The sequence below is a fragment of the Candoia aspera genome, chromosome 2 (genome assembly GCF_035149785.1).
Source record: "Candoia aspera isolate rCanAsp1 chromosome 2, rCanAsp1.hap2, whole genome shotgun sequence".
Taxonomy (NCBI): Eukaryota; Metazoa; Chordata; class Lepidosauria; order Squamata; family Boidae; genus Candoia; species Candoia aspera.
In genome coordinates, this window is record NC_086154.1 from 139,195,155 (window position 1) to 139,221,397 (window position 26,243).

At 42.6% G+C, this 26,243-nt stretch overlaps 2 protein-coding genes across 5 annotated transcripts in view; one reads left to right on the forward strand and one right to left on the reverse strand.

Annotated features, from left to right (window-relative positions):
* Window positions 1-450: 450 nt before the first annotated feature.
* Window positions 451-10,897, forward strand: LOC134490664 (retinol dehydrogenase 16-like). Of its 2 annotated transcripts, none has more exons than XM_063293861.1 (5): window positions 451-471; window positions 2,976-3,312; window positions 4,803-5,061; window positions 8,285-8,448; window positions 9,716-10,897. In XM_063293861.1, exons 2-5 carry the CDS (start codon window positions 2,997-2,999, stop codon window positions 9,931-9,933), a joined length of 957 nt encoding a protein of 318 aa, XP_063149931.1. In that variant the 5' UTR covers window positions 451-471; window positions 2,976-2,996; the 3' UTR covers window positions 9,934-10,897. The 2 variants fall into 2 exon arrangements, with proteins under 2 accessions (XP_063149931.1, XP_063149930.1); XM_063293860.1 differs by lacking the exon at window positions 451-471 and adding an exon at window positions 494-649.
* A 7,113-nt stretch (window positions 10,898-18,010) lies between these two features.
* Window positions 18,011-26,243, reverse strand: part of LOC134490668 (unconventional myosin-Ia-like) — a 55,197-nt gene continuing 46,964 nt past the window's right edge. For all 3 annotated transcript variants that reach the window (XM_063293870.1, XM_063293868.1, XM_063293869.1), the window contains 7 exons: window positions 25,026-25,100; window positions 24,037-24,171; window positions 21,911-22,017; window positions 21,682-21,814; window positions 20,738-20,890; window positions 19,643-19,770; window positions 18,011-18,296 (listed from right to left, as the gene is read on the reverse strand). In XM_063293870.1, the coding sequence (XP_063149940.1) occupies window positions 18,173-18,296; window positions 19,643-19,770; window positions 20,738-20,890; window positions 21,682-21,814; window positions 21,911-22,017; window positions 24,037-24,171; window positions 25,026-25,100 (855 nt within the window). In that variant the 3' untranslated portion in view covers window positions 18,011-18,172. The remainder of the gene's footprint in view (window positions 18,297-19,642; window positions 19,771-20,737; window positions 20,891-21,681; window positions 21,815-21,910; window positions 22,018-24,036; window positions 24,172-25,025; window positions 25,101-26,243) is intronic.

The window sequence follows — 26,243 nt, forward strand, 5'->3', positions numbered from 1 at the left end:
TGAGCTGGTAAGAGATCCAAGAGAATGAGCCGGACCCTACCATACTCTGCCTTCTCTCAGTAGGGCAAGGCCATCCTACAGAGTAGCCAAAGCAATTTGGGTTCCAAAACCCATCCTGAAGCCTGCCTGAAATGGATCTAAACAATTCATTTTGTCCAGAGTTGATAATCTGCATCTCTGCTGTTGCAATTCTACACAATGGTTTCATCCGTCTTGCAGCCAAACGACATTCTATCGCCCGTCCTCCCACTCCAACGAGTATGTTTTCTAGCCATTAGGCAACCGATACACACACGCCTTCATCATAGGATCTCCGATCTCCGCCTGCCTTCCCAGTTGAGCGGGCGGACTCTCAGTGTAGTAAAGCTCCGCCTAGTTTCAATTTTTCCACGGAAACAAGTGGAAAAAAAATCGGGCGAGCGTGGTTACTCAAGCGCTTGTGCTGCGTGCGGCTGCGGGCCAATCTGAGAGGTACTACTTTTTTAGCGGGGTTTACGGGGATTTAAACGATGTGGTGTTGCTGGTTGTATGCCGGCTTGCCTCTTCTTTGCTAAGACGAAATGGCGAGAAGAGCTCTGTTTTCGTAAAATTGAACTGGGCGGCTGTTTTCAAAGTAGAGGAGACCGGAGAGGATTTATAAACTATTGAAGTCAGTGAACGTCTGGTCTCTTCCGTCCCCAGTCTCCGCCCCCCGCCAAAAAATCCCGAATCCTGCTGAGCTCACTTTGGAAAAATGGGGGGAAGGATTATAGTTTAAGTAATGCTTTAAGTAAGCGTTTTGTTTTGTTTTGTTTTGTTTTTTAACTCTTAACAAGTGTATGAAATAGAAGTCTTTCGGTGCCTGGGTTTCGTTTTTTCATTTACTTGTATTACAGCCAGACTTTCCTCCACCCGATTTATTTATTTGTTTATTTGATTTAAGCTCTGATCTCTCAGCTCCTGGAGGGAAAATAGGAGTGGTGAGAACCACCATATGCCACCTTGAATTCCTCTTGGCTTAGTTCTGTTCACTGACTGCCAAGCCACGCAGCTTAGTTTAAATTACGTGTTTGTTAAATGCTGAGAGAATAAATCTAGGAATGCCTGTTGAATGCCCTACCTCAAGCCAGCCTTTCCCTGATTTGCCAAGGAAGGACAGAGATTATAGTTCAATGCCCCTGGGAGGCCTTCTGTTGCGAAACTTTACATTAACCCTGTCAGCGTCTTGCAGATCCTGTGGTGCTTTGAACTGGTGGGGAGGTTAAGGCACCAGGCTAGAAAACCGAGAGACCGTGAGTTCTAGTCCCGCCTGAGGCATGAAGCCAGCTGCGTGACCCTGGGCCAGTCCCTCTCTCTCAGCCGTAGGAAGGTGGCAAGGGCAAGCCACTTCTGAAAAACCTTTCCTAGAAGACTGCAGGGACTTCAGTTGCTAGGAGTCACAACTGCCTCAAAGGACTCACACACAAAAAAGGGTGATTACCAGCTGTCCTCTTTGAGGAGTTAGAAGCTTCCATATCTCAGGAAAATGTATCCCTTTGTAGAATAACATCTGCAGCTTCATTGCTCAGTGAATTGGGATACTGTATGGCCATACATCTGGTACTGGGGTTTGCAAACATAGTGTCATTGTTTTCTCCGTGTTCCAAGGGGAATAAAACAACACAATGTTCCATGATTGTAGCTGACCCACTTAGAAATGAATGGTGGGGTTCAGCTAGCCTTCAAATTACAACCAGAACTGTGTCCTACTTCTCCCTCGGAGAGAAAAGTGACGTGCTATTAACTCCTACTCCAGCACTTGTCATTAAATGGCTATTGTTACATGGTAGGTTTATGCAGAATGCCAGGCTAGGTGATTAAATGACAGCCGTCTCTTGGTTTGGACAGTAATGTACAGCATTTGGTATCCTGGAGAAGGGCAAAGCCAGCTGAGGTTTCCTGCATCCCAAAGATCTTCTAAGCCAAGACTTCTCAACCAGGGTTCTGTGGAGCCCTAGGGTTCCACGAGAGATCACTAGGGGTTCCCTGGGCGATCACGATTTATTTTAAAAAGTTATTTCAAATTTGGGCAACTTCACACTAAAAAGGTATATTTTATTCTTTATTTTTAGTTTAAGAACATGGTTAATGCATATATACAGGCCTACCCACGAAACGAATATAGTAATGTTGTAACTTCTGGCCTATATTTGAGCCTGAATATGCAGGGGTTCCCTGAAGCCTGAAAAATAGTTCAAGGGTCCCTCCAGGGTCATAAGGTTGAGAAAGGCTGTTCTAAGCTATGCTTATAATACTATACTTACTATACTATCATAAAATTATAATTATTGAAGAGTTAATACCCAAAAACTAGTTTGGGACCTAAATTGAGAAGACCTGGGTTCAAAGTCCCATTTAGCCCTGAGGCTGATTGTATGGCTTTGGGTCAATCACCTTTCTCAGCCTCACTGACTTCACAGAGCCAGCCACAGGGATAAAATGGTGGAAGGAGGGTTGTGGGTGAATAGATTCATGCATAATCTCTCAAGCTTTTTTTTTTAAAGTAGGATACTAATATAATACCAATTTTATTGTGATGTTTAATCTGTAACAGAAAGCAATGTAATTCAGCTTTCTGTTACAAAGGGATGAGTCCCTTGTTGAAGTCCACCATGTCTGTTCCTGGCCAAATGTCATCTTTCAGCTGGGGATTTTGAACCTGGAATGCAGCCCCTTCACTGCTCTTCTGTGCAAGGACTTTGACAGATTGGCAGAGAAAGTTAATTGCACTAAGTCACTGTCCAGTTGGTTTGCTCGTGGTAGAGTGGAAACTCTTAGCCATTATGGTTTGTAAAACATAGATTATAGTTTGGCCTGTGTGAACCCAAGCTGTTGTGGCTTATTCAATAAATAATGGTTTATTGATTAAACCGCAATCTGTGAACCTAGTTGTTATTTTCTCCTCCCTCCACTCTGTTAATAATCAGCCATTTCCTAATAACGCTCTTCTCTTCCAGCCAAAGAAGCATTAGAAGACCATGTGGGTTTTTTATGTGGCGGCCTTGCTGGGCTTCTATTTCCTGCTTCGTTGGTACCGTGAGAAACAGATTTTGATGAACCTGACAGAGAAACATGTCTTCATAACTGGCTGTGACTCTGGATTTGGCAATCTCCTGGCTAGGCAGTTGGATGCAAAAGGCTTTCGGGTCTTGGCAGGTTGTCTGGCGCAGCAGGGAGCAGAGAAGCTGAAAGAGGCCACATCAGAACGGTTGCAGACTGTCCTCATAGATGTCAACAGCACAGAAAGTGTGGGCAAAGCAACAGAATGGGTGAAAGGCCAAGTGGGAGACAAAGGTTGGCACAGAACTCAGGGGGTCTCAGATTCTGTTTGGGTTTTGGCTAAAAATAGAATAATATACATTTTTTATTCTTCTTGTATAACTTAGGTTCCAGATGTTTTGGACTGCAACTCCCATCAGCCTCAGCACAGACAATGGCAAACAGTTGTGAGAGTTGTCCAAAACACCTGCAAGTTGCTTGTCCTTGTACTACGCCCAACTTTGTTCTTCTTGCTCATTGTGTCTTCTGAGGCTGCTACTGACCTTTTCACCCACAAGTGCTTTCAAGAAACAATGCACGTTGACATTGGCTTGCAAATAAAGACTGTAAATGGCTGGCCATGGGGGTGAATCAGGTTGCGGTGGCCATCCAGATGTTGTGGAGGTTCTGTAGCCTCAGCCAACACTTGTTAGCAACTTCAGGAGAACCCAATTTTTCCCCTGCCCCATTCATCTTGGAATGTAGTATGTATGTCCCATAAGATCCGCCTTCATTTTTATTAAGGTTTGTGGGCTTCAATATTAAATGCAGTCAGCATTTCTTGTCTGGCCTATATTCTGGCCTATATTGGAACCTGAATGTGCAGGGGTTCCCCAAGGCCTGAAAAATACTTTAAGGGTTCCTCCAGGGTCAGAAGGTTAAGAAAGGCTGGATTAAAGTGTTAGACTAGGAGCAGGGTGACCCAGGGTCTAGGCTACTCTCAGCCACAGAAGCTCCTGGGGTGACTTTGGGCCAGTCACTCCCTCTCATCCAAGCTATTTCAAGGGTTAGTCTTGTGGTGAATAATAAGGGAATTCATAGTACTCCACCTTGAGCTCCTGTGTAGAAGGCAGGATATAATTCAAATTAAATACAGAAATACAGAAATAAATAAGTTTTAATTAGAACATTGCACATTAGAAGGAAAACGTATTGCCAGAAACAGAATGTTGTTACCGTTTTCTAGTCAAACGTAGTTCTAAAAGAAGGGTCCAAGATGTATACTGCAATGTGTCTTATTGCTTACTAGGGAGACTTGCCACAAAATATTACTTAGCCTCCCCAAGCCTGTGAGCTGAGATTACAGCTTCCATAAATCCCAGCCTCGAAAGCTGAATTGGACTCTGCATGCCTAGGCTCAGTTTATTAACATGATTAACATTTACATTAATGTCTATTAGCCTGGGGCTCCCTGTTCCTCATCCAACATCTTAACTGCTGACCCCTGAGGTGATATTTGTTAGGTTTGTTTGAATTGTCCTATTTTCCCTTACTCCTTTTTTAAAAGTTCGGTGAATTTTAAGCTTGATGTAACAAAGTGGAGGACCGTGGAAGGATGGAGGAATCAGTTACTTAATGTTCTGTCTTCATGGGATACTGTTTGGATGTCTTGAAAAGTCTTCCTCACATGTTGAAAGATCAAGATTTGCTTGCCTAATGTGTAACAAGAGAGGGTGTTCCAGAGGGATGCTGTGGAGGCCTCTTGCTACATAGCTGACCTCCCCTGTTTTTCTTTTTCTCACTAGGACTTTGGGGATTGGTGAACAATGCTGGCGTTTCTATCCCAACCGCGCCAAATGAGTGGCTGACCAAGGAGGATTTCAAGAAAATCATAGATATCAATCTACTTGGGGTGATTGATGTGACCATACAGATGCTACCATTGTTGAGACGAGCCAAGGGACGTATTGTCAACGTTTCCAGTGTAATGGGTCGATTGAGTTTCTTTGGCGGAGGCTACTGTCCTTCAAAATTTGGGGTGGAAGCTTTCTCTGACAGTCTCAGGTAATTGATGTTTTCTGTAGTAGTATTGGCAAAAATTCATTTTCCCCCAGGAGATGTTTCTGAGACAGCGGGGCAAATTTTTGCATAAAACAGCATTCCAGAATATGAAAAGCCAGTGTCACCGTATAATTACAGTGTTAGTTTAGTGTTGCAGGATACAGCCAGTAGCCCTTGTGTAATTGCAGACTGATCAATTTTCCCATTTGGCACTGAAGCTAAATACCTGCCATCCAAACTTGGACAATACTTTTGTAAGTACCAACGTTCCAAAACGCTGAGCAAACTTTTAAGTTCTGGTATGCCTGACTAAGGGGATGCGGTGGCACTGCGGGTTAAACCACTGAGCTGCTGAGCTTGCCGATCAGAAGGTCGGCAGTTCGAATCCGCGTGACGGGGTGAGCTCCCGTTGCTAGTCCCAGCTCCTGCCAACCTAGCAGTTCGAAAACATGCCAATGTGAGTAGATTAATAGGTACCGCTTCAGCGGGCAGGTAACAGCGTTCTGTGACTGTCATGCTGGCCACACGACCACGGAAGTGTCTACGGACAAACGCCGGCTCTTCGGCTTTGAAACGGAGATGAGCACCGCCCCCTAGAGTCGGACACAACTGGACTTAATGTCAAGGGAAACCTTTACCTTTACCTATGCCTGACTAGGGATTTTGACTTTTTTCCCCTCCTTACACATCATTCATAACCCAATTGCTTTATTTCAAAAAACTTCACAGTAAGAGAAGAATTGGTGCATAAGCAAATGATCAATAAACTCTGGTATATACATGCTTTCATTACTAAGGGTGATGTACTGCCATCACCATGTTGAAATTTCTCTGCTGGAAGTAACAGAGATGGTCCATGGATCTTGGCTTCTGAATCATTTGGCTCAGGCTAAAGGAACAAAACGTCAGTCTTGAACTGGAATCCAACACAAACTTAAATTGAACTAACCCTTTGCAAGTGCAGCGGGACTGATTTGTGAGCAAAACTGAGTGGGCTCTCCTTTAGAAGAAGTGATGGTTAGATCCAGGTGTATGAGAGAGAAATAACAAACACATATAACATCAGTGTAAATCTTGCTGGCTACAAAGCAAGGTGGAATACTTGCAGATAAAACATTAAATATATACTGGTGCTTAAATTATGAAAAATGAAACTTAGCACAGCAGCATAAATGTTGATTTCTTCCAAAAGTTCTGGGTTCCAGTGCCAATAACCTATTCCCTTTGAAACAGATGCTTGTCACTTGTTTGCATCCAAAATATAGAATGTTTCACAAAGAATACCCCTGATTTTCCATCCAGCTCTCCACCTGCTTCAAGCACATGCTTTTCTGAAATCAAGCAACTCCCCAGCATAGATATCTGCATTTGCAATCTTGCCCATTCTGGTCACTGTAAAATGTAAAATGCTCACAGTAAAATGCCAAGACCCTTGGGGAAAAGCTTGTTTTATAAGCCAATATGGGAGCTGCTCTCTGGAGTGCTTAGGTGATTAGCAACCGTCTTGCTTGTCATAACCATGGCAGGGTAGAATTTTTGTGCCATTTTAAAAATACAATTGGAGAGGTAAATAAAAAATGTAACCCCCCTCCGTCAAGGCTCCCAGACATGATATTACAAACTACAGTGCTTGAGTTCACATGTCACACTGAGTTCCAAACAAGCCACCTTATGGTTAGCACAGTGTGAATAGCTAATCTCTTGTGAGATTTTAACAAGTTAGGCCAGTTTGGACTAATTTGGTCTTTCCCAGTCTGATTTCCTCCAGATGCACTAGCCTTCTCCTGCCGTAATTCTACACCCAAGCCCATGCTGGCCAGAGTTATGAGAGTTAAAGCCCTGTGCATGGAGGGACAGACCTGGCCAATTTTAATTCAAGAGTTACCCCACTACTATAGCCTCAAACCCACAGATTACTTCCTGGAACCAGGCAGACAAACGAGATTCCTCACCCTTCCTTTAAACTTGTATTATTCTTTCTGATAATTAGTTCAGATCTAAAAGATCTGAAGGTCTATTACCTGACTGCTGCATTTAAGCAGTGAAGAGATAAGAAAATGTTTTAGTACATGGTCTAGTAATGACCACCGACTTGGACAACTTTTAGAAGATATTAGATGAATACATAGCTACATAACATCAGAGCTCTCTGTCCAGAAGAGTGCAGTGCTAAGGAACAGCTAAGACACTGCGCAGAACCCTCAAACTCCCAGGCCTCTGGTGGAGGACCCGAGGCTGAGGAAGACACACACCGCCCATAGGGGTGAGCAGGGAATTTTCTTTCTTTCTATCTATCTATCTATCTATCTATCTATCTATCTATCTATCTATCTATCTATCTATCTATCTATCTACCTACCTACCTACCTACCTACCTACCTACCTACCTACCTACCTACCTACCTTAAATACCCCATTCCCACTGCATTCAGATTATATTATATTATATTATATTATATTATATTATATTTATATCATATCATATCATATCATATCATATCATATCATATCATATCCAATTCTCACTTCCCTATAATGAAGTGGATGGAAGAACACTGAACATTCTGTTAAGGCACACAAATTAACCATCATATTCTACTTTCTTTCTGTGTAGCTTCCATTTTTCCCATCAAACATAACTTTTGTTGCTCAATTTTCAGATTCATATTTGTTGCATTGTATCCTTTCTTCATCTACTTCCACAACCATTTTTTATATCATAATCACTCTGCATTTTCTCTACCTCTTTTAATCTGGACCATTCCTAGCTCTTATATTCTTTGCAACCCCTTTTCTTTCTAAACACATTGTTACATTGCTCTCTCATCCTCATTTTTTGTTCATTCACAGCCTCTTTCATTTCATCGTTCCACCAAGCATCCTTTTTCATACTTCTTGTTAGTGTAACACCACATACAGTACTTTTATAGCACAGAATATAATTCTTTTTACTTTGCTCCAGCAGCCTTACAACTACTTTCCATGCTTTCTATTGGGTGATTAATCTATTAAATAATACTTTTTCATACAGAATACAGGATTTGTACTCTCTCATTTTGTATTTGTTTTACTTCCACTCTTTTTTTCTTTCAGTTCTTTCCTTTTGCCCATTACTAAGAAATTATCTGTTTTAAGCTCCCACATGTTTCAAGATGTTACAACCATAACTACAATATCTTTCAGGACCTGTAATACATAATTTTTATTTTATTTTATTTTATTTCAGGATTGAGCTCTGGAACTTTGGAGTGAAAGTCTGCCTAATAGAGCCAGGTTACTTCCAAACTGCAGTCACCAATGATAAAATCTTGCTTGAGAACTTTAGGGAAATCTGGGAGCATCTTCCAAAGGAAATCAAGCAAGCATATGGAGAGTCTTATTATAAGGAAAGTGAGTGTGATTCTCCTATTTTCTCAAAATCTGCTGTCACGTAATACTGAGCCCAGGACTTTTGCTGAACTGTAGAGGGCTGACGGTGTTTCTTGACATGAGAGAGAGAGATGGGCAGCCTGGTCCTGTGGCGGTTAACTTGAATGTTAAGTTTGCTTCTCCCTTAAATGGGACTTTAATCCAAGTAGGTCTATCAAAAAAACTTAAGAAACTTATTTCCTCCGCCAGGAAACAAATATAATTCTATTAAATTTAGTCATCAAAATGGATAGAAATTCTGCCTAGTCAGTCATTCCTCCATTCACATGGAAGACCATGGGAGCTGAGCAGAAAAAACGAAGCCCTCAGACTTCCCTTAACACCAGTCATTACCTGTTCTATACAATATATGTGGGTTTATGTATATGTGGGCTTCACAAAATCCTGTTGGAAACTACCTGAAGAATTTCATGCCTATCCTTGCAATTATAAGGGTTAGAAACTTGAAACAAATATTGTAATGCTCAGAACGAAGGACGCAACTATTAACTTTATTCATCTGGATTCCAGAATAAACCTGCTGTCCTCAATGTCCATAATATTAAGGAAAAAATTATAAGAAAGAAGAACATAGTAATTATATGATTTATATATGTAGCATATGAAACTGACTCAAACTTCAGGAAATCTAATTCCATGGAAACTGTTTTGCTGGTATAAATGTCTGTATCTCTTTGCCACCTGTGCCTTGCTTCTGTCTCATGTGTCAGAAATGGCAACTGTAGTTTTAGAATGTTTGACTTTTGTTTTCTAATAACTGATTTATATAAACTGAACTGTCCTAGCTTCCTTCAGGAATTCCTGGGGGTTGGGGAACACACCAATTGCTAAGCTGCTTTGGGCTTAGTGTGTGCCTGGGTGGGAGATGCTTAGAACCTACCCTGTAAATTGGTTGAAAGAGATCAGTCTTCTTGGAGCCAACCCACTTGGTGCAGTGAGTCACACATCTACAGGATGTCTTCTACATGTTCAAATTATGCTGTTGACCCGAGCATTATTTCTGGATGAAAGCATGCTTACCACATTGATTTTTATAAACGGAAGCCACGCTTCTTGGATGTTAATTTCAGGCACCTAAATTTGTCATGGCCAAAATTTGTGGTTGGAAAGAATAGATATGGCCTGGGTCATTTGTATACAGGAGTGTTAAATGCGAGCTTGGGATGGTATTAATTTACAGTTTGTGAAGAGCAGCTGTATTCTTACTTCTTTTTTTCTTTCTCTGTAGTGCTCAAAGGAACATCTAGGATGCAAGCCAACTGTTCTCCTAATCTTTCTCTGGTTACCAACTGCATGGAACATGCACTGACTGCTGTGCGTCCTCGCTTCCGCTACACAGCTGGCTGGGATGCAAAACTCTTTTACCTCCCTATAAGCTATATGCCAACATGGGTATTCGATCTAATATTCTTGAAGTCTTACCCCAAACCAGAACAGAGCATTTAAGGTGGAGGGATGTTAGATTCCAAGAGGGAAGTTTGACAGTGATGGGGTGGGCCTGGAAACCTATTGATTTTAAGACCTTTCATTCTTATGTGGGTTTTTATATGCTCTTCTTCCTTTTATTGTATGATTCTTGTTTCCAGAATATATCCTAAATTATCTTTCACTACATCAGACCAGTTTCCTTGTTACTTAGCTATGTGTACATACAGTACCTGTGTTCCCCCCATCTACCTCTTCCATCAGGTATAGAAGTGATGCTCTCCTAGGCTTTGACTCTAAAGTATTATCAAGGCAAGAACATACAAAGTTTTCCTATATCAAATAGGACCACCGTTCTATCCAACTTGGCATATTTTCTTGGCTCTCTAAGGTCCTGGTGATTGGGGACAAGGACGATTGTACCTCCAAATGTCTGCCACTGAGCTATGGCTGGGAGCTGCTATAGCTGCACAATGATAGAACATAGAGCCAATTATTCAGGACTGGTTCAAAGACTGCAGATGCTTCCAGGCAGATAAGCCAAATAGCCTATAGCCAGATGGTCCTCCTGGCTGCATTCTGTTAATTGAGGAACCAATCCACAAGGAAAACCTGCTTTCTGAATATACTGGGCACACTTGGGACATTTTTACACTTTTGCACATTTTTACTCCCTTTGTTTTGTACTACAGGTTTATTCCCACACTCCCCATAATAATTTGTTCTGCCAGAGCCCTTGTGAAAGCCACCTTTATTATTTGTTGCTTAGCCTATTAGTAACTCTTTCAGGGTTACTTTTTAATGCAGATCACCGTAAGTCCTAACCAAATTAATATTGTTTGCGCCATTTAATAATCTGTCTTTTGTCTATGCTGTTTAAATCACAAAATTAATACTATATTTTATCTTTGTTTTTAAATGGTAATAAAAAAACTCATGGTAACCACCCATCGTGGAATAAAGCAGAAGAATTAAGTTGATTTGACACATGTGGGCCTATAAGTCTCCTCCTTTGAAACTGAAGTAATCCGAAAACTTGAAGAATTATAACAATCCAGGAAAAAAAGGGAGGGGAGGAAAATACAGAGCTAGTTTTTAAGCCATGCCTGCACTAGGCTATACGGTAGCTGTAAATGGAGTGTTCTGGATGTCTGAAGACATACAAAATGGGCCATATCAAAAGTTGTGCTAGGTTGCAACAGGGACTCTCCAAAACCATTTGGGAAGAGGGGAAAGAGCAAATAATTGTTCCTCTTTTATGGAAGTCTAAAATCTATCAAAACAAAAACATGAGGGTTAGAAAAGAACCAAAAACTGGAGTTCTTTGATATCCATTAAACAGGTAGGTGTCAGTGATTTAAAAGCCATCTTCCCACAATTGGGAAGATCTTAGCATTCTCAATCAATGTGGTGACCGTGCAGACTAGTGATAATGGGACTTGTGGTCCAAAATATTTAGCAGATACCAGGATAGATGAAGGTTCTAGTTAAATTTGTGTATTTGGAAATCCTAAAAGCATATCATAAAATCTCACACCAAAGAGGCCAGGAATTAGGAGCATATCAATTAAGGCAGGACCCATTTGATTGGTCTGCCCCCAGCAACTGATGGAGATCTGCTGCATAGTCCAGCGGAGGCCCTGGCTGCTGCCTGGAATAGGGAGGTGGCTGGGGCCTTGGACAGGATCACGCTTGTGCGACCTCTCTTGTCCCATCGAACCCAACACTCCCTGTGGTTTATGGAGGAGTTGAGGGTTCTGAAGAGGGTTAAGAGATGTCTAGAGTGCCTCTGGAGGAAGACAAAGACTGAATCCAACCGAGCACAAGCTAGAGCTGCTGTTAAGGCCACCTTGTGGCAGTAAGAGCGGCAAAACATCAGTATTTCTCCGCTCTTACTGCATCTGCAGAAGGCCGCCCAGTGGCCCTGTTCAAGATCACCTGATCCCTTTTGGGGAAAGGTTGTTCAGAAATCTACCTACAGGGCCATGCTGAGGAGTTTTCTGGGAATCTCAGGGTAAAATCGCTTGAATTTGTTCCAAGTTGGACTCCAAGTGTGAGACATGGTCTGTGTAGATGCCTGGGGAACGCACTTACCCATTTATCTGGGAATGGTTTGATCCTGTTGAGCCCGAGGAAGTGGACAGGATCCTCTAGACTGCAAATGCCACCACTTGCCAATTAGATCCATGTCCCTCCTGGCTGGTGAAGGTAGCTTGGGAGGTGACGCGTGGTTGGGTCCAGACAATGGTAAATACATCCTTGAGAGAGGGGGTGTTTCCGGCTCCCTTTAAGGAAGTGCTGGTGCGCCCCCTCCTCAAGAAACCATCATTGGGCCTACTGCACTGGACAATTTTTGTCCAGTCTCCCACCTCCCCTTTTTGGGGAAGGTGGTTGAGAAAGTGGTGGAGTTGCAGCTCCAGAGGATTCTGGATGAAACAGATTATCTAGACCCCTTTCAGTCAGGTTTCAGGCCCGGGTATGGGATGGAAACAGCATTGGTCACACTTATGGATCTCTGGTGGGAGTGGGATGGGGGCAGTGCATCTATCCTGGCTCTTGACCTCTCAGCGACTTATACCAATACCATCAACCATGGTATCCTTTTGGGGCAACTCGGAGTTGGGGGTGGGTGGCATGGTTCTGCCCTTGTTCACCTCCTTCCTCTGGGGCCAGTCTCAGTCATGATAGGGAGCGAGAGATCCAGCCTGCGGCCCCTCCTTTATGGGGTGCCACAGGGTTCGGCGCTCTCTCCGCTCCTTTTTTAACATCAACATGAAACCGCTGGGTGAGATCATCCATCACCATGGGATGAGGTATCATCAATATGCTGATGATAATTATACAGTGCCATCCCAGGTGAAGTAAGTGATGCCGTGACCACCCTCTCCCGGTGCCTGGGGACTGTGGGGGTCTGGATGGGGAACAACAGGCTTCAGCTGAACCCTGGTAAGACAGAGTAGCTGTGGGTTAATGGCTCCTTGGTATCCAGGAATTTGCCATCTTTAGTTCTGGATGGGCGCCAGGTACACCCTTTCCTGGATTAAGAGGCCCTTTGAAAGGTCATTCATGCCTTGGTCATCTCCCATATAGACTATTGCAATGTGCTCTACATGGGGCTACCTTTGAAGAGTATCCGGAAGCTACAAATGGTCCAGAATGCAGCTGCGCGGGCAATTCTAGGTGCTTCAAGATCAGCACACATAACACCTTTCCTGTGCGAGTTGCATTGGGTTCCAGTTTGCTTCCGGGTCCAATTCAAGGTGTTGGTTATTACCTTTAAAGCCCTACATGGCATGGGTCCAGGCTACCTGAGGGACCATCTCATCCCCATTGCATCGATGCACCCCACCCAGTCATGCAGAGAAAGCATGTTACAGACCCTGTCTGTAAGAGAATTCCATCTGGTGGAGTCCAGGAAGTGGGCCTTCTCTGCAGCAGCTCCTGCCCTCTGGAACATTCTCCCCCCCGGAGGTGAGGCAAGCCCCCTCTCTCCTGGACTTCCATAAAAAACTGAAGACCTGGTTTTGCCATCGCGCCTGGGGCAGGGAGGGGAATAGTCATTCTTGTGGATGGCTAGCACCCTAGAATAGCCCATTATATATTAATGAACTGAAGAACCTTACTACCATCTGGATTTTATTTCATTTTATATTTATATCTTCCATTTATATCTATAGTTAATGTATTATTTATAGTTTGTACTGAATTTTAAATTTTATTTCTATTGTAAACTGCCCAGAGTGCCTCCTTCGGGGGGAGATGGGCAGTGATAAAAATTTGACAAATAAATAAATAACGTAAAAACAAGTGACAAAAATGAATTATTCCCAGAAAGGGCTTTTGAAGCTAAGTCCTCTTCATTTTATAGAACTTGTGAGATTGATTCAGATTTGTGGAGAAGCAATCTGATTAACTACAGCTTCAACCAGCATGGACAGTGGTGAAAGATGTTGAGAGCTGCAGTTTAGCAACATCTGGAAAGCCATTAATTCTCCATCCTTTTGGTAAACCCTCCTTTGCTAGGGCAGTTAGTTCTTGATGAGACCATACATTGCCAAAGACATCAATGCTTTTTATAATTTTCTTTCATTCTTAGTATGTTACATTGTAAATCACTGTGATGGATAAAATGAATAAAATGATGGGCTGCCTTATGCATCACTTTTTTTAAGCTAATGGGAATTTTGAGAGAATGCAGGAAATGCTCTCAGAAAATGGCCATCATTATTGGCTATCAAAATGGGCACAGAAATTAGAAAACAAGATGTTGCCACATTAGCCCCATCTTACCTTTTCCTCTCCCGCCCCCTTGCATGTGAGCACACTTTCGAAGAAAATAATCTGGGAAAGGATCCTGGCAGAGGCCAAGGGAGATACATGTGGACAAACTGAGTACCAAAGATCATCTTGTTGCCTACACCAACAATAATTTACCATTTTTCATGCCATATACCTTGTCCTCTTTTGGCATGTATGACATATATGCCTGGAAGTTTAGGGAAATCTCAAATCATGTTGAACTTTTTGTGGCATCATGGAAAATACAATCCTGTTCTTTCCAAGATACTGCCAGGTATTGTATACATCTACAATCCCTAGCCCCTTCAGTCACTATGGGAGATTATGGGTCCTGTATAGAGGATGCTAGATTGTGAAAGGCTGAAACAAGTCCACGTAAGAAATCCGTTTAGCAATTCCAACTATTGATAGTTACTGAGATATAGTCGATTTGCACAGTAAAGCAAGGAGCAGGGGTAAACCTGTATAGAAGAGGAATCCCAATGTTTATAAGCCTTCTCACTGATGATTGCTACCACAATTAAACTAAAGGAAGTTTCTCCCATGGACACATCACAACACATAAGAAGTCCCATCTGCCTGATCTGTGAAAAGACCTGTAATAAAATGTTGCTTAAAGAATGGACTTGAGAGAGAGTTTGGTGTAGTGGTTAAGGCACCAGGCTAGAAACTGGGAACCTGTGAGTTCTAGTCCCACCTTAGGCACAAAGCCAGCTGGGTGCCCTTGGGCCAGTCACTCTCTCTCAACCCTAGGAAGAGGCAATGGCAAACCACTTCGAAAATCTTGCCAAGAAAACTGCAGGGACTTGTCCAGGCAGTCTCTGAGAATGGACATGATTGAATGAATTAAAAAAAAAAAGAATGGTCTAGTCTTGAAGCATTATTACCTCCAAGACATCAGCTGGTCAGAATGGTATCTTTGCACTCTTTGCTGCACCTTAAATTTGCCTGTTATCTGTTTCCTTTTGCATGCTCTTTTCCAAATTGGTCCAAGGCTGTCAAACAGCCCTGGGCTTCCCTGAAGATTGCCTTCATTTTCCAGAGCAGGTTAACCCTCCTGAGACAGTGCTCAGCTGGAATAAATCCATTTAGGGATCATTGTGTCCTGTTCACTGTAGCACAAAGAGGTCCTAATAACCATTTTTGGAGGACATAGCCTCATGAAATCAACTTCAACTTACCCCCTACCTATCCACAAAGGCAGCTTAAATTTGCATTTAGCTGTTCCACTTTTAAAATAGCATTCTCTTCTTCTCTGCTTCTAACACAATTTCTTGCTGTAGATATCATCTGCAGTGCTTTGGTGATGACGTTGGAGATGCACAGCCAGGGTCTGGGATGTGCCCAGCTCCTGTTGGCTCCTTTAGGCTGCCATAGACTTGTCCTGTCCTGTCTGGTGGCCAGGCACTGTCTTCCAGGGACACTTTGATTTGGCTGCCTAAAAAAATTGGACACCTGGCCCCTGCAGATGCATCTGCTTGGATAATATTTGACCAGGCCTCTTTTATACAGGGATTTAGTGCAGATATGTACTAAGCAAGAAGCACCGAGAAATGCCTCCATTAAATAAAAGTATTTTGCCCACCTTTGGAAAGGCGAAGGTGTTTATTGTATGGCAGGCTGATCTCCCTTTTATAAACTGGGCTGCCTGGAACGAAAAGGGGAATTCACAGCATAGTACCAGGGAGACATACAGGGTTTATAAATGCATCACTCATACCATACTCTTTCAAATGGCTGCTCCAGCTGCACCAGTGGAATGGCAGCCTCAGGACACATCAAGCCAGGAATCCTCTGAGGCTGATCAAACACAGGCAGCATCAGAACAACTGGAGCAATCACAGCCTCCGAGTGCTTGGATTTGGCCGAGAGCAGAGCAAAAATGCTCAGTGAGGCTCCTTGCCAAGCAAGGGCATGCTTGCCTTAACTAAAACAGTTGGCTACAATCTTAAGAGGCAGCTATGACCCACATTTCCTTGTTGGAAACAACCACCTGATTTCATGTGCCTGCGGTGTCATTGCCCTCAGTTTGTGTAAGAAACCTGAAACTCTGACCCTTGGACTGGCTGCTGAACCTTGCTTGGCTCTCTGAACTTGGACTGAATCTTGGCTACTCTTCTGCAAGTTCCCGTAGGAAGCAAAACTACTCAGGGAAGCCTTATCTTCATAGACTCTGATTGATGTACCTTTGCTTCTCTGCAGTTGGTCTGCTTGGCCTGGCCTTGAAGAGATTGCTTACTAGTAAGTTGCAATTACCTAGCAACTGTGTGTGCTTGAAACTTGGAACAGGATAGACATGCAAGTGCTAGGAAACCACTTGATACAGTCTGGTGTGGTGAAATGGTTAAAATGCCCCCACTTGACTATAGAATTCACTGAGTGACTTTGGGTCAATCCCATTCTCTCAACCCAATTGATTTCACAGGGTTGTTGTAAAAATAAAACCAGGGGTGACCCCAGGTATATTTCCTAGGGCTTCTTAGTGGTAAGGCAGGATATATGGGGCTGCCATGGAAGAGCATTCGGAAGCTTCAACTGGTGCAGAATGCAGCTGCACGAGTAGTAAATGGTGTCGGATACTCGACACACGTAACACCACTGCTACGTGAGCTGCATTGGCTGCCAGTGTGCTTCCGGGTGCAATTCAAGGTGCTGGTTGTCACCTTTAAAGCCCTTCATGGCTTGGGACCGGGTTACCTAAGGGGCCGTCTTCTCCCAGTTGTTTCTACCTGTCCAATTCGATCTGGCAGGTTGGGTATGCTACGGGTCCCGTCAGCCAGGGAGTGTCAGTTGGCAGGAACTAGAAGGCGTGCCTTCTCTTCCGTAGCACCTGCCCTCTGGAACATCCTCCCTCCAGAAATTAGGTTGTCCCTGACCCTGTTGGCCATAGTAAGGCCGTGAAGACCTGGCTATGTGCCCGGGCCTGGGGCCCCGAGTGTATGAATGGTCTTGTTTCTTGGTTATTTTAACATCCATACATTGTTTACTTGGTAGCCATGTATATTGATTTTGTGTTTTAATTGTTTTAATTGTTTTAATTGAAATTGTTTTAACTGTTTTATCGTTGTAAGCCACCCAGAGTTACTTGCTGAGATGGGCAGCTATAAAAATCAAATGAATGAATGAATAAATAAATATAAATGAAAAAGCCAGGCACCCACCAACCCTTTTTGGCCAATTCCACATGTGAAATTCTGAGAACAGGTCATGGGAATAGCTGATCAGAAAATACCCACAAGGGAAGCAAAGCGTTGGGCAATAGCTACACCCCATTTTACTTTCTAAAACTGTCTATGGTCTGTGTAGCCCAGGGCATTATTAGAAACATTTGCAACTAGTGCTTTCATTTAAAAAAAAACCCTGTTAAAATTAAATGTATTTATTAATAAATTCATTCATTTTTAAAATTAAATGTGTCCCCCCCCCAAAAAAAAAATTAGGGCAGAGAGCCAGGGGTCGCTAAAGAATAAATCAATGGGACTTTGTCACTGCCATGCTGGAGACCCCTGGAGAAAAGCAATTTCAGAATGGGATGGAAATTTATTCAGATAGCTTTAAGTAAAGTCACACCCTTTAGCTAAATCCAGGTCTCGGAGTCTTTGGTGTATAGCCCTATGAAGGGGCTTTAATCAAAGCAGAGTTGATATTTCATTTCATTTGATTTGTGTATTTTTTTAATTGACCCTCTCCCCATATTTTCCACCTAAAGCATCTATAGAAAGAAGCCATTTTTGAAGATATTGATAAGGCAGTGGAAGTTGCCATTGACGCCTTCTGCAAACGCATTGATTGCCCTTGGAATTGGTGCATTCCATGTTGCTCCCATGCTGAAAACATTCTTATGGAATGAGAAACCTTCAAGGGGCTGAAGCCTGTAGTGGGCCAAATCTAAATCATAATCTCAGCTCCAGAGTCCCTAAAAGTCCAATGTAGCTGCCTATGGACCAGCAATAGCATCGCTCTAATGGACCAGCACCTCCATTCTGTTGCTGCCTTTCTTCCTGCAGACAGGAGCTGTGCCTTGCTTCTCATCTGTCTTCACAAGTGTGACAGTGATGTTACTTTGTTTAAACTTTACCAGAAATCTGTAAGAGATCAAATCAAAGGTCAGCTAAACAAAACAAAACAACACAATCCTTGTTTTAACTTTGCTCCACAACTTGCCTGTTGGGTGGAGGCTTCCATGCAGTGTTTCATCAAAAGCCTGCATACAAGTGTTGGGAGTAGGACTACAGTATAAGGCAGGCTTAATTTTAGGATTTGAGCCAGTTTGATGTAGTGGTTAAGGTACCAGGCTAGAAACCGGGAGACTGTGAATTCTAGTCCCGCCTAGGGCACAAAGCCACCTGGATGATCTTGAGCCAGTTACTATCTCTTAGCCCTAAGAAGGAGGCAAGAGCACACCACTTCCGAAATCTTGTCAAGAAAACTGCAAGGGCTTGTCCAGGCAGTTGCCAGGAGTCAAGAGTGACTCGAAGGCACAAACATAATAATAATAAAAAAAAGATTAACTCGGCAAACTTATTTAACTCCAATGTAAGTCACTGCTGGTCAATTTGGGAAACTGTCCTGTTACTAATAAAGAAATGGTAGGTTTGTAGTGTACCATTTTCAGTCAAATGGGGATACAACGTTCAATAGTCTGTGGGGATGATCAGATTTATAGTTAGTTTTGCAAGCTGTTGAAGCTAAAATGTTTCATCATTTAATTATTAGTTACTTTGCTATAACTGGAAAAAGGGTGTAAAATGTAATAATTGCTGCAGCTAAACACCGCCCAAATACAATGCAACAAACCACACAGAAAAACTGTAATTAGGGGCGTAGAGACTCCAGATTTACAGGCCATAATATGTAATTTACATACTCTTGACATCAACAAATTGGAGTTTGATGGCAAATCTCATCTGTGTATTCAGATAGCTTCCAACATCAAGGCCTATTATCATTAGGGCTGAAGGCCCTCTAGTCTTGATTTTCTTTTCAGGAAATTTCCTTTTCTGACACACCATTGCTCACATAGCCTTTTCAATTGTGGGGGAGGAAGAAGTGGGGAGGGGCTGCCCAGGATTTGGCAAATATTGGATCCACTGTCTCCCCTTTAAAGTCAGAAGTCTCAAATGGAGTGGATCAGCCTTAGAAGCTCCAAGATAGGATGGAAAGGATTTTCAATTTCTGAATTTTCTTCTTCGAAATCAGAGCTTGGTCCCTGGGATGCTCTCTCAAGGACCACAGGGTTGCTGTTTAAATCAGTTAGTACATGTGTCTTAGAATTGACTGTGTATCAATCTTGTTTGCATTACTCTGCCTTCTCGTTTAAATTTTTGTAGGTTTTCAATAACAGTAAAAGAGAATAATGGTACAAACATCTAAATGAGAACTCACATCCAAATCCTTCCCTTTCCTCACCCACTGCCAGCTCTGCACTTACTCATCAGCCACTTGGAGTTTCAGTTTTTGCTTTGTAGCCTCCAGTATGGTTTGGTGGAGCCGGGTAACCAGTTCAATCACGTGGTCACTAATAAGGAGGAAGTCCCCTTTGGTATCTGCTGTGGAAGACTATAAGAGAACAGTAGTCACATCCATTGGAGATACTTGCTATCTTTCACCTGACTTACAAGCTTCAGAACTTAATTCCTTGGTCAATTCAGCTCACTCCTGGGGTTGTTGTTCCTGAGGAAACGGAAATAAAACTCTCCTTCCTACGCATACCTCACTTCCTTTGATTACTTGGGAAATTGGTATCCTGGCTATTTAGGACTACAGCTCATTCAAAAATCACAAGGTCACAAAGGAATTAGTCTTGACAGAGTTGGTAAAAGGGGGGACATATGGATAAGGACTGGGAATTATATACTCACAAATGCTGATGAGACCAGTATAGACAAATTTTTCAAGCAGGGAAATGATGAGTGAGGTAGAGTGCTAAATATTTCCATCCTTGATTATTTCCTTTCCTCTATTTTTATTAAAACACCTCCAACATTGGAAATAAACCCTGTTTACAGGGAAGACACTGGGATACTCTGCAGTTCATTGATTAATTTCCTAGAAAAGTATGTGATTTAGTTGATTAAAAGCATACTCTTACACGTTTACCAAGGAGTAAGTTCCCACTTTCTAAAAATATATTGCTGAGTACACCTAGGACTGCTGCTTAAGTACACTTTGATCAGTTGATAGCCTTGCTGATGTATTCCCAACTTTATATTCCCTTTTCTTTAAAAAAAGGTATGCTCCCCAAAGCCAATTTTTAAGAAACTAAGCTGAACGTCAGATTTAGTTTTTCAAACTCAAGTGGATTTTTATTTCAACTCTGACACTATAAATATGCTCTCCCCAAACCCTAAACTTGCTGCATCTTCACATCTTCTGATGTGATGCTATTGCCAAAAACAAAACAAAACAAAACACCCAAACAAATTGGCTTTGGGGAGCTTTCTAATCTGTTATACCTCCTCCCCCCACCAACCTTGAAAGAGGAAGGCTTCTTCTCGTATCCCTCCCCATTTCCCCCTCCCCTTACCTCTCTAATGTGCAGAACAAGAAGCCCGTCTGAGTAGCAACTGACAGAGACACTCTCAACGTCAGTCAAGGCGATCACGGTTTTGGGCTGAGCAGCCTTGGGATCAGCCAGGATGATGTGGTTCTTGGTGAGAAGGAATATTCGAGAAGAAGTCTGAAAGAAAGAGAGGAAAAGCTGCTATTTCGTGCAGTTTAGTTACTCTGCACTTTTTAAGGATCAAGCAAGAAAGGAATAATTCCATGCCATAGCTTCAGCCATCCTTGTTAAAATGTGGCTTTTAAAAGAGCTGCTCAGACCTTGAAGGAGCTACTACTGTGAGCGCAAAGTGACACATTCATGCAAGGGGCTTAACCTGATTCCTAAATTAACCCATTTTCTCCATTTGCATAACATATTGCACCATAAACTTTGTACAACATGCTGTGCCACTCAAAACAACCCCTCCCCCCAAGATTAACACAAACCAAACATAGTAGGCCATCCAAACATTTCTGCTAGCTAAGCCTGAACTGGGCAATCATAGAGTCCTCCCAAAGCACCCGCCAGAGCGGCTGCCAAAATGGCTCTAATAGCAAAGCGAGTGCTTGCAAATGCCCCAAAAGGACTGCCTGATAAGAATCTCCTCATAGACAGGGCTCTAGCAGTGATATTTCAGTTTCGTCTCAGTGATGGCAGCCATAAGATAAGAAAAAGATGAAGGGGAGGAAAAATAGTTCTTAGCCATAAGGAAGCTCATCCTTACAATTATCATCCTGATCACTTATGAGATAAATGGAGTGTGACAAATCTGTGTGGGTGTGGCCTCCAAACAATTATTACATAGAGGCTTCAGAATGTTTGCCCACTCCAGGATCACCATGCCAAGAGAAATCAGGCACGTTCTTGCTGCAATTCCTGGTCTCTTTCCCTTGGGAGTCAAAGCAGGTGAAGGAGCCATGTCCCACCTTCCCATCACCTCGGTTGACTTTCTTCACATGGTCGGCCATCACCAGCTTGTCGTTGGCTGTAGTTTGGAGCTTACGATATTTGGGGTTCTCCTTCAACCCAAGGTATTCCCCTTGGAAAGGCTGGGGTAGGCTGAAAGGCATAAAATCTGGATTGTAATCCTCACCATTCCTGAAAGGGTCAAGGCCCTCTTGACCGGGGTGGCGTTGGTTCATGCTTCGCACTCACCTCTTAGGATACAAACTTTTCTTCCCCTTAAAAAGTTCACTGGCACACAACTTGTCCTGTAAGGCTTCTTTATTCTTCGGGGGCAGCTGATCCCGATACTTCTTACACTATACCAGAAAGGCATGGAGGAGCAAGAGAGGGAACAAAATGCAACATTCCTTCTTATAAAGTACAGAGAACAAAAAAGAGAACATAGGTATATTCACCTTAGTTACATTGCTCATGTGTGTGCACACCCACACACAGAGTTTCAAAGACACTGGTTTGCTTTGGCACCTGACACAGAAATCCCATGCCCCCAAGCAACCCTAGCAGTAAAAACAATAATAAATTGTCTAACTATTTGCTGCCATTTCAGATCTTCCAAAACCTGCAGTCTGAAGCAACTACCTCAATCAACCCAATGACAGAGCTAGTCCGATGCTCTAAGAAGAGAAACATTTCCAGGCCTTCTCAAAACAAAAGGTGGGGTAGATGCAGGGAGATGTGAATGGTACTTTGGGAACTGCCCAGTTGCTGGGAGTTGGGTGATGTATAAATAAATCAGTGCTCACAATTGGAAGATCCCAGGATGATCATCAGGTGTTTAGGTGCTGTTGTACAATGTCTTTTGAAACATTAAAAAATAATATTTTAACTCACCCAGTAAACATACCCAAAGAATTTCAGCTATTGAGTAGGTAAAAATAGGAGGAGGAAGAAGATGGCCTCCAGTGGCTTTGCAGACTAGAGTAGCTACCACAGATCATGTAGAGTATTAGAGTCACTTGGAAGCTTTAACACACCTGATTATATTACACTAAACTTGCCGTGGTCAGTAAAGGTGTCAGGTGCTTTGTAGTGTCTTGCCCAACATTGAGATGCTGGGCTAGGATGGGGAGGTAAATACTGGGTGTTTGTCTGGAAGGGATGAGGTGTTTGTTTTTATATGATCTGCTGTGCTCTTCAAAGCAGCTCTGGGAAAGGCAAGCATATGGTGGCAGTAGCAGTGGCAATGTGTTCTGCCACTCTGGCTGAGCCTTTTGACTTGCAGTTTTGCCTCCCCCCCCCCCCCCACTGCCTTTTGACTTGTGGTTTTCTCTCCCTCCCCACTGCTATTTGAGAGTTTGGTCTAGTGGTTAAGGCACCAGGCTAGAAAGCAGGAGACTGAGTTCTAGTCCCGCCTTAGGCATGAAAGCTGGCTGGGTAACCTTGGGCCAGTCCCTCTCTCTCAGCCCAACCCACCTCACAGGGTTGTTGGTGTGGGGAAAATAGGAGGAGGAAGGAGTATTAGGTACGTTCGCCACCTTGAATTATTTATAAAAATAATAAAGTCGGGATAAAAAAAACTTTAAAAAAAAGTCCTCGGAAAAAAACCCCTTACATTACTCCATGGACACTTATTTGCAAATGTAATTATTGCAATTATATTGCAGAATACATATCATCCATTAATACCATTAACGATCAAATGTTTTTAAATTTGTTATGATTTTCTCTCATTGCCACTCATCTCAAGAACATTATTCATCTAACCTTTTCATCTGCAAGCATGTTTCCACTCATACTGTAGACGGCACAGAGAATGGCCTTGAAGGGCAGTGGGAAGACCATTATCAAGGCAATGATTAGACAAACACAGCTTAAGCTCATTCCAAGAAACTAACTTGAGAAAATGCCTCAGACAGGCCCCTCCCTAGTTCACACAAAGTGAAGGAGGAGGGAAGCATTGTCAGACTTGCAAGATTCTGTTACTATGGCTGTTCTACTAAAAGTAGGTCTAGGCCTAAACGGCATCAGTTTCTTAGTCTGGTCTACTGTATAGGGCTGACACATACCAATAAGGCCTTTTAAAACCTTCTTAGGCTTTGTAGAGCAACAGTTGTCATCCCTTATGCCACTCATCTTTTCAACACAGTGGGACAACTTTCAGAAGACTGCAGTGAAGCATGCTAAGGTTAAGGGAAGTGAAGAGGCAAATGCAAGGAACAGGTCTTTTCTCCTCCAGCCTTTCCATCATATCACTATTAATTGCAGGCCTAATAAACATATAATCTTGCTTCTGAAACTCTCAAAGGAACAGGCCCCAAGGGCCCGTTTTATATTGAAAGAGCAGTGAATAGAATGAGTCAAAATTAGTGTCTAACCCTCCAATGGTGGAATATTTTCTTCAATTCTTGGTTAGCATTTGTGAGAAATTTGTACGGGGCAGGGGGCCAAGTGTGGTTGATCACTGACATGGAAGGGAGGTTGTTCTTCAGGCCCAAGAAGAATTTTTGTACCTATAAAACAGAACAGAAGGCAGCTGTGTTAGGAGGTTACTTGTATATTCTGAATACATAGTGTTTTTAAACAACTCAAAACTGCTACTGAACCTAAGTTGAAAGAAGCCGTGTGGGTTCCTCCTAGCATCCTGAATTACAGCATGCAATCTATCTCCAGTCCTTAGCCAAGAAGCAGCTACCGCCCGGTTACATCAGCTTCATTACCAAACTTGATGACACATGAGGATACACTCCTGAGGTTGTTTGCAAAGCATGACAAGGTATGCTTGTTAGGTTTAAGCAGATATGCTAAATTGCTCCTCCCCCTTAAACTAGGCAGCTTGGGAACAGCCACCCACACCTCATTGGTGGCTTTCCAAGTTGTGTGCATGCAGGGAGCAAATGAGAGTCTTCGTGGTTTCTTTTAGGTGCATGGAGAAGCTTTAAGCAAGAGGTCCCTGAGTTTGCAAAATAGGAGAAGTGTAAATAAGCTGACTTGTGGGGAAGAGTAGCTGAGCACATGCAGGTACTTTGACTGATATTATTACTGAACAATGTGAATTTGGTAACTGAAAATGGTAGTGGTTCATGAAGGTTAGGGCGGAGTCTTTCCACCTGTTTCTGGCAGTTCCAAAGACAGAATCTCATAAGCTCTCCTCTCGAGCTATACTGTAGACGTTTCCCTGGCTAAGCAGGGAAACTAAGTTAGAACTTCCTTATGTATGAAAAGCTATATACATGCAGCTATGTCAGGACCTACATCCTCTTAGAAAGGCAAAGGTTATCACTCTAGGTGTTCAGTTCCTCGATCAAGATTTAAAGCCCCTTCTTGCTAGTTATTTTCCACTTAAGCCATTCCAGGAGACACTTACCAGCCTTCGGTAAACAAAATTGGCAATACGATCAGAGGCCCCAGAACGGAAATATTTCTTATATTCCTTCCTTGTCTGTGAGGGGGGAAGAATACCTGCTTAGCAACATATCATACGAACATATCATATGCCAAGACAAACTTTTTATCTGTACTGTCTGATGTTATCTCCTCTCAGATCTCTGCCTGCTAATGACACCAGAGACTGGATCTGTGACTTTGTGCACAAAATGTACAACTCAGGGCTGAACGGTTGTCTCTTCCTTGATAGCCCTTTTGGCTCTTGTTATAATATTTACACCTCTTGTTCTTGTGAATAGTCATGCAACCTTTATTTTTAAGGCTACATTCCTGCACAGTTGCAAAGTTATGGAAGTAGTTACCTGGCCACCTTGTTTCCACTCTCTGGGTCATTGTGGGAATTGTAGTATATATATGAGTGGGTGACAGAAAAGGATAGGATCTCGAGAAAAGAATGCACTCCACCAAGCTAGAAGACCAGAGATCAAAAAAAGGGATGACTATTAACCTGTATGGAACCAATATGGGTGTCACTATAACTTTTGCCTCTTTATTCAGAAAGCTGGGGAAAGGGTTTTGTGAATGTGGAAGCAACTTCTCTAGCAAAGTTGTGTCTTCTAATGTACCACACAGATTCACATAAAGGGAGAAGCTCTTGGGAAATTCAATTGGTACTCCTTTTTCACCACGTTTATTACAGCTCTAAGGCCAGATATAATCAAAATATCTAGTAGTAACAATCATATATATATATATATATATATATATATATATGATTATATATGATATATATAAAACAGAAAAACTGTAAGTATGATAAGATCTAAAACTAATTAAGAATAAAAATACTATAATAAATCAAAATACAGGTACGCCTTTGATACTATTAAAGGTAAAGGTAAAGGTTTCCCTTGACATTAAGTCCAGTCGTGTCCGACTCTAGGGGGCGATGCTCATCTCCATTTCAAAGCCGAAGAGCCGGCGTTTGTCCGTAGACACTTCTGTGGTCCTGTGGCCAGCATGACTACACAGAACGCCGTTACCTGCCCACCGAAGCAGTACCTATTAATCTACTCACATTGGCATGTTTTTGAACTGCTAGGTTGGCAGGAGCTGGGACTAGCAACGGGAGCTCACCCCGTCATACGGATTCGAACCGCCGACCTTCCGATCAGCAAGCTCAGCAGCTCAGCGGTTT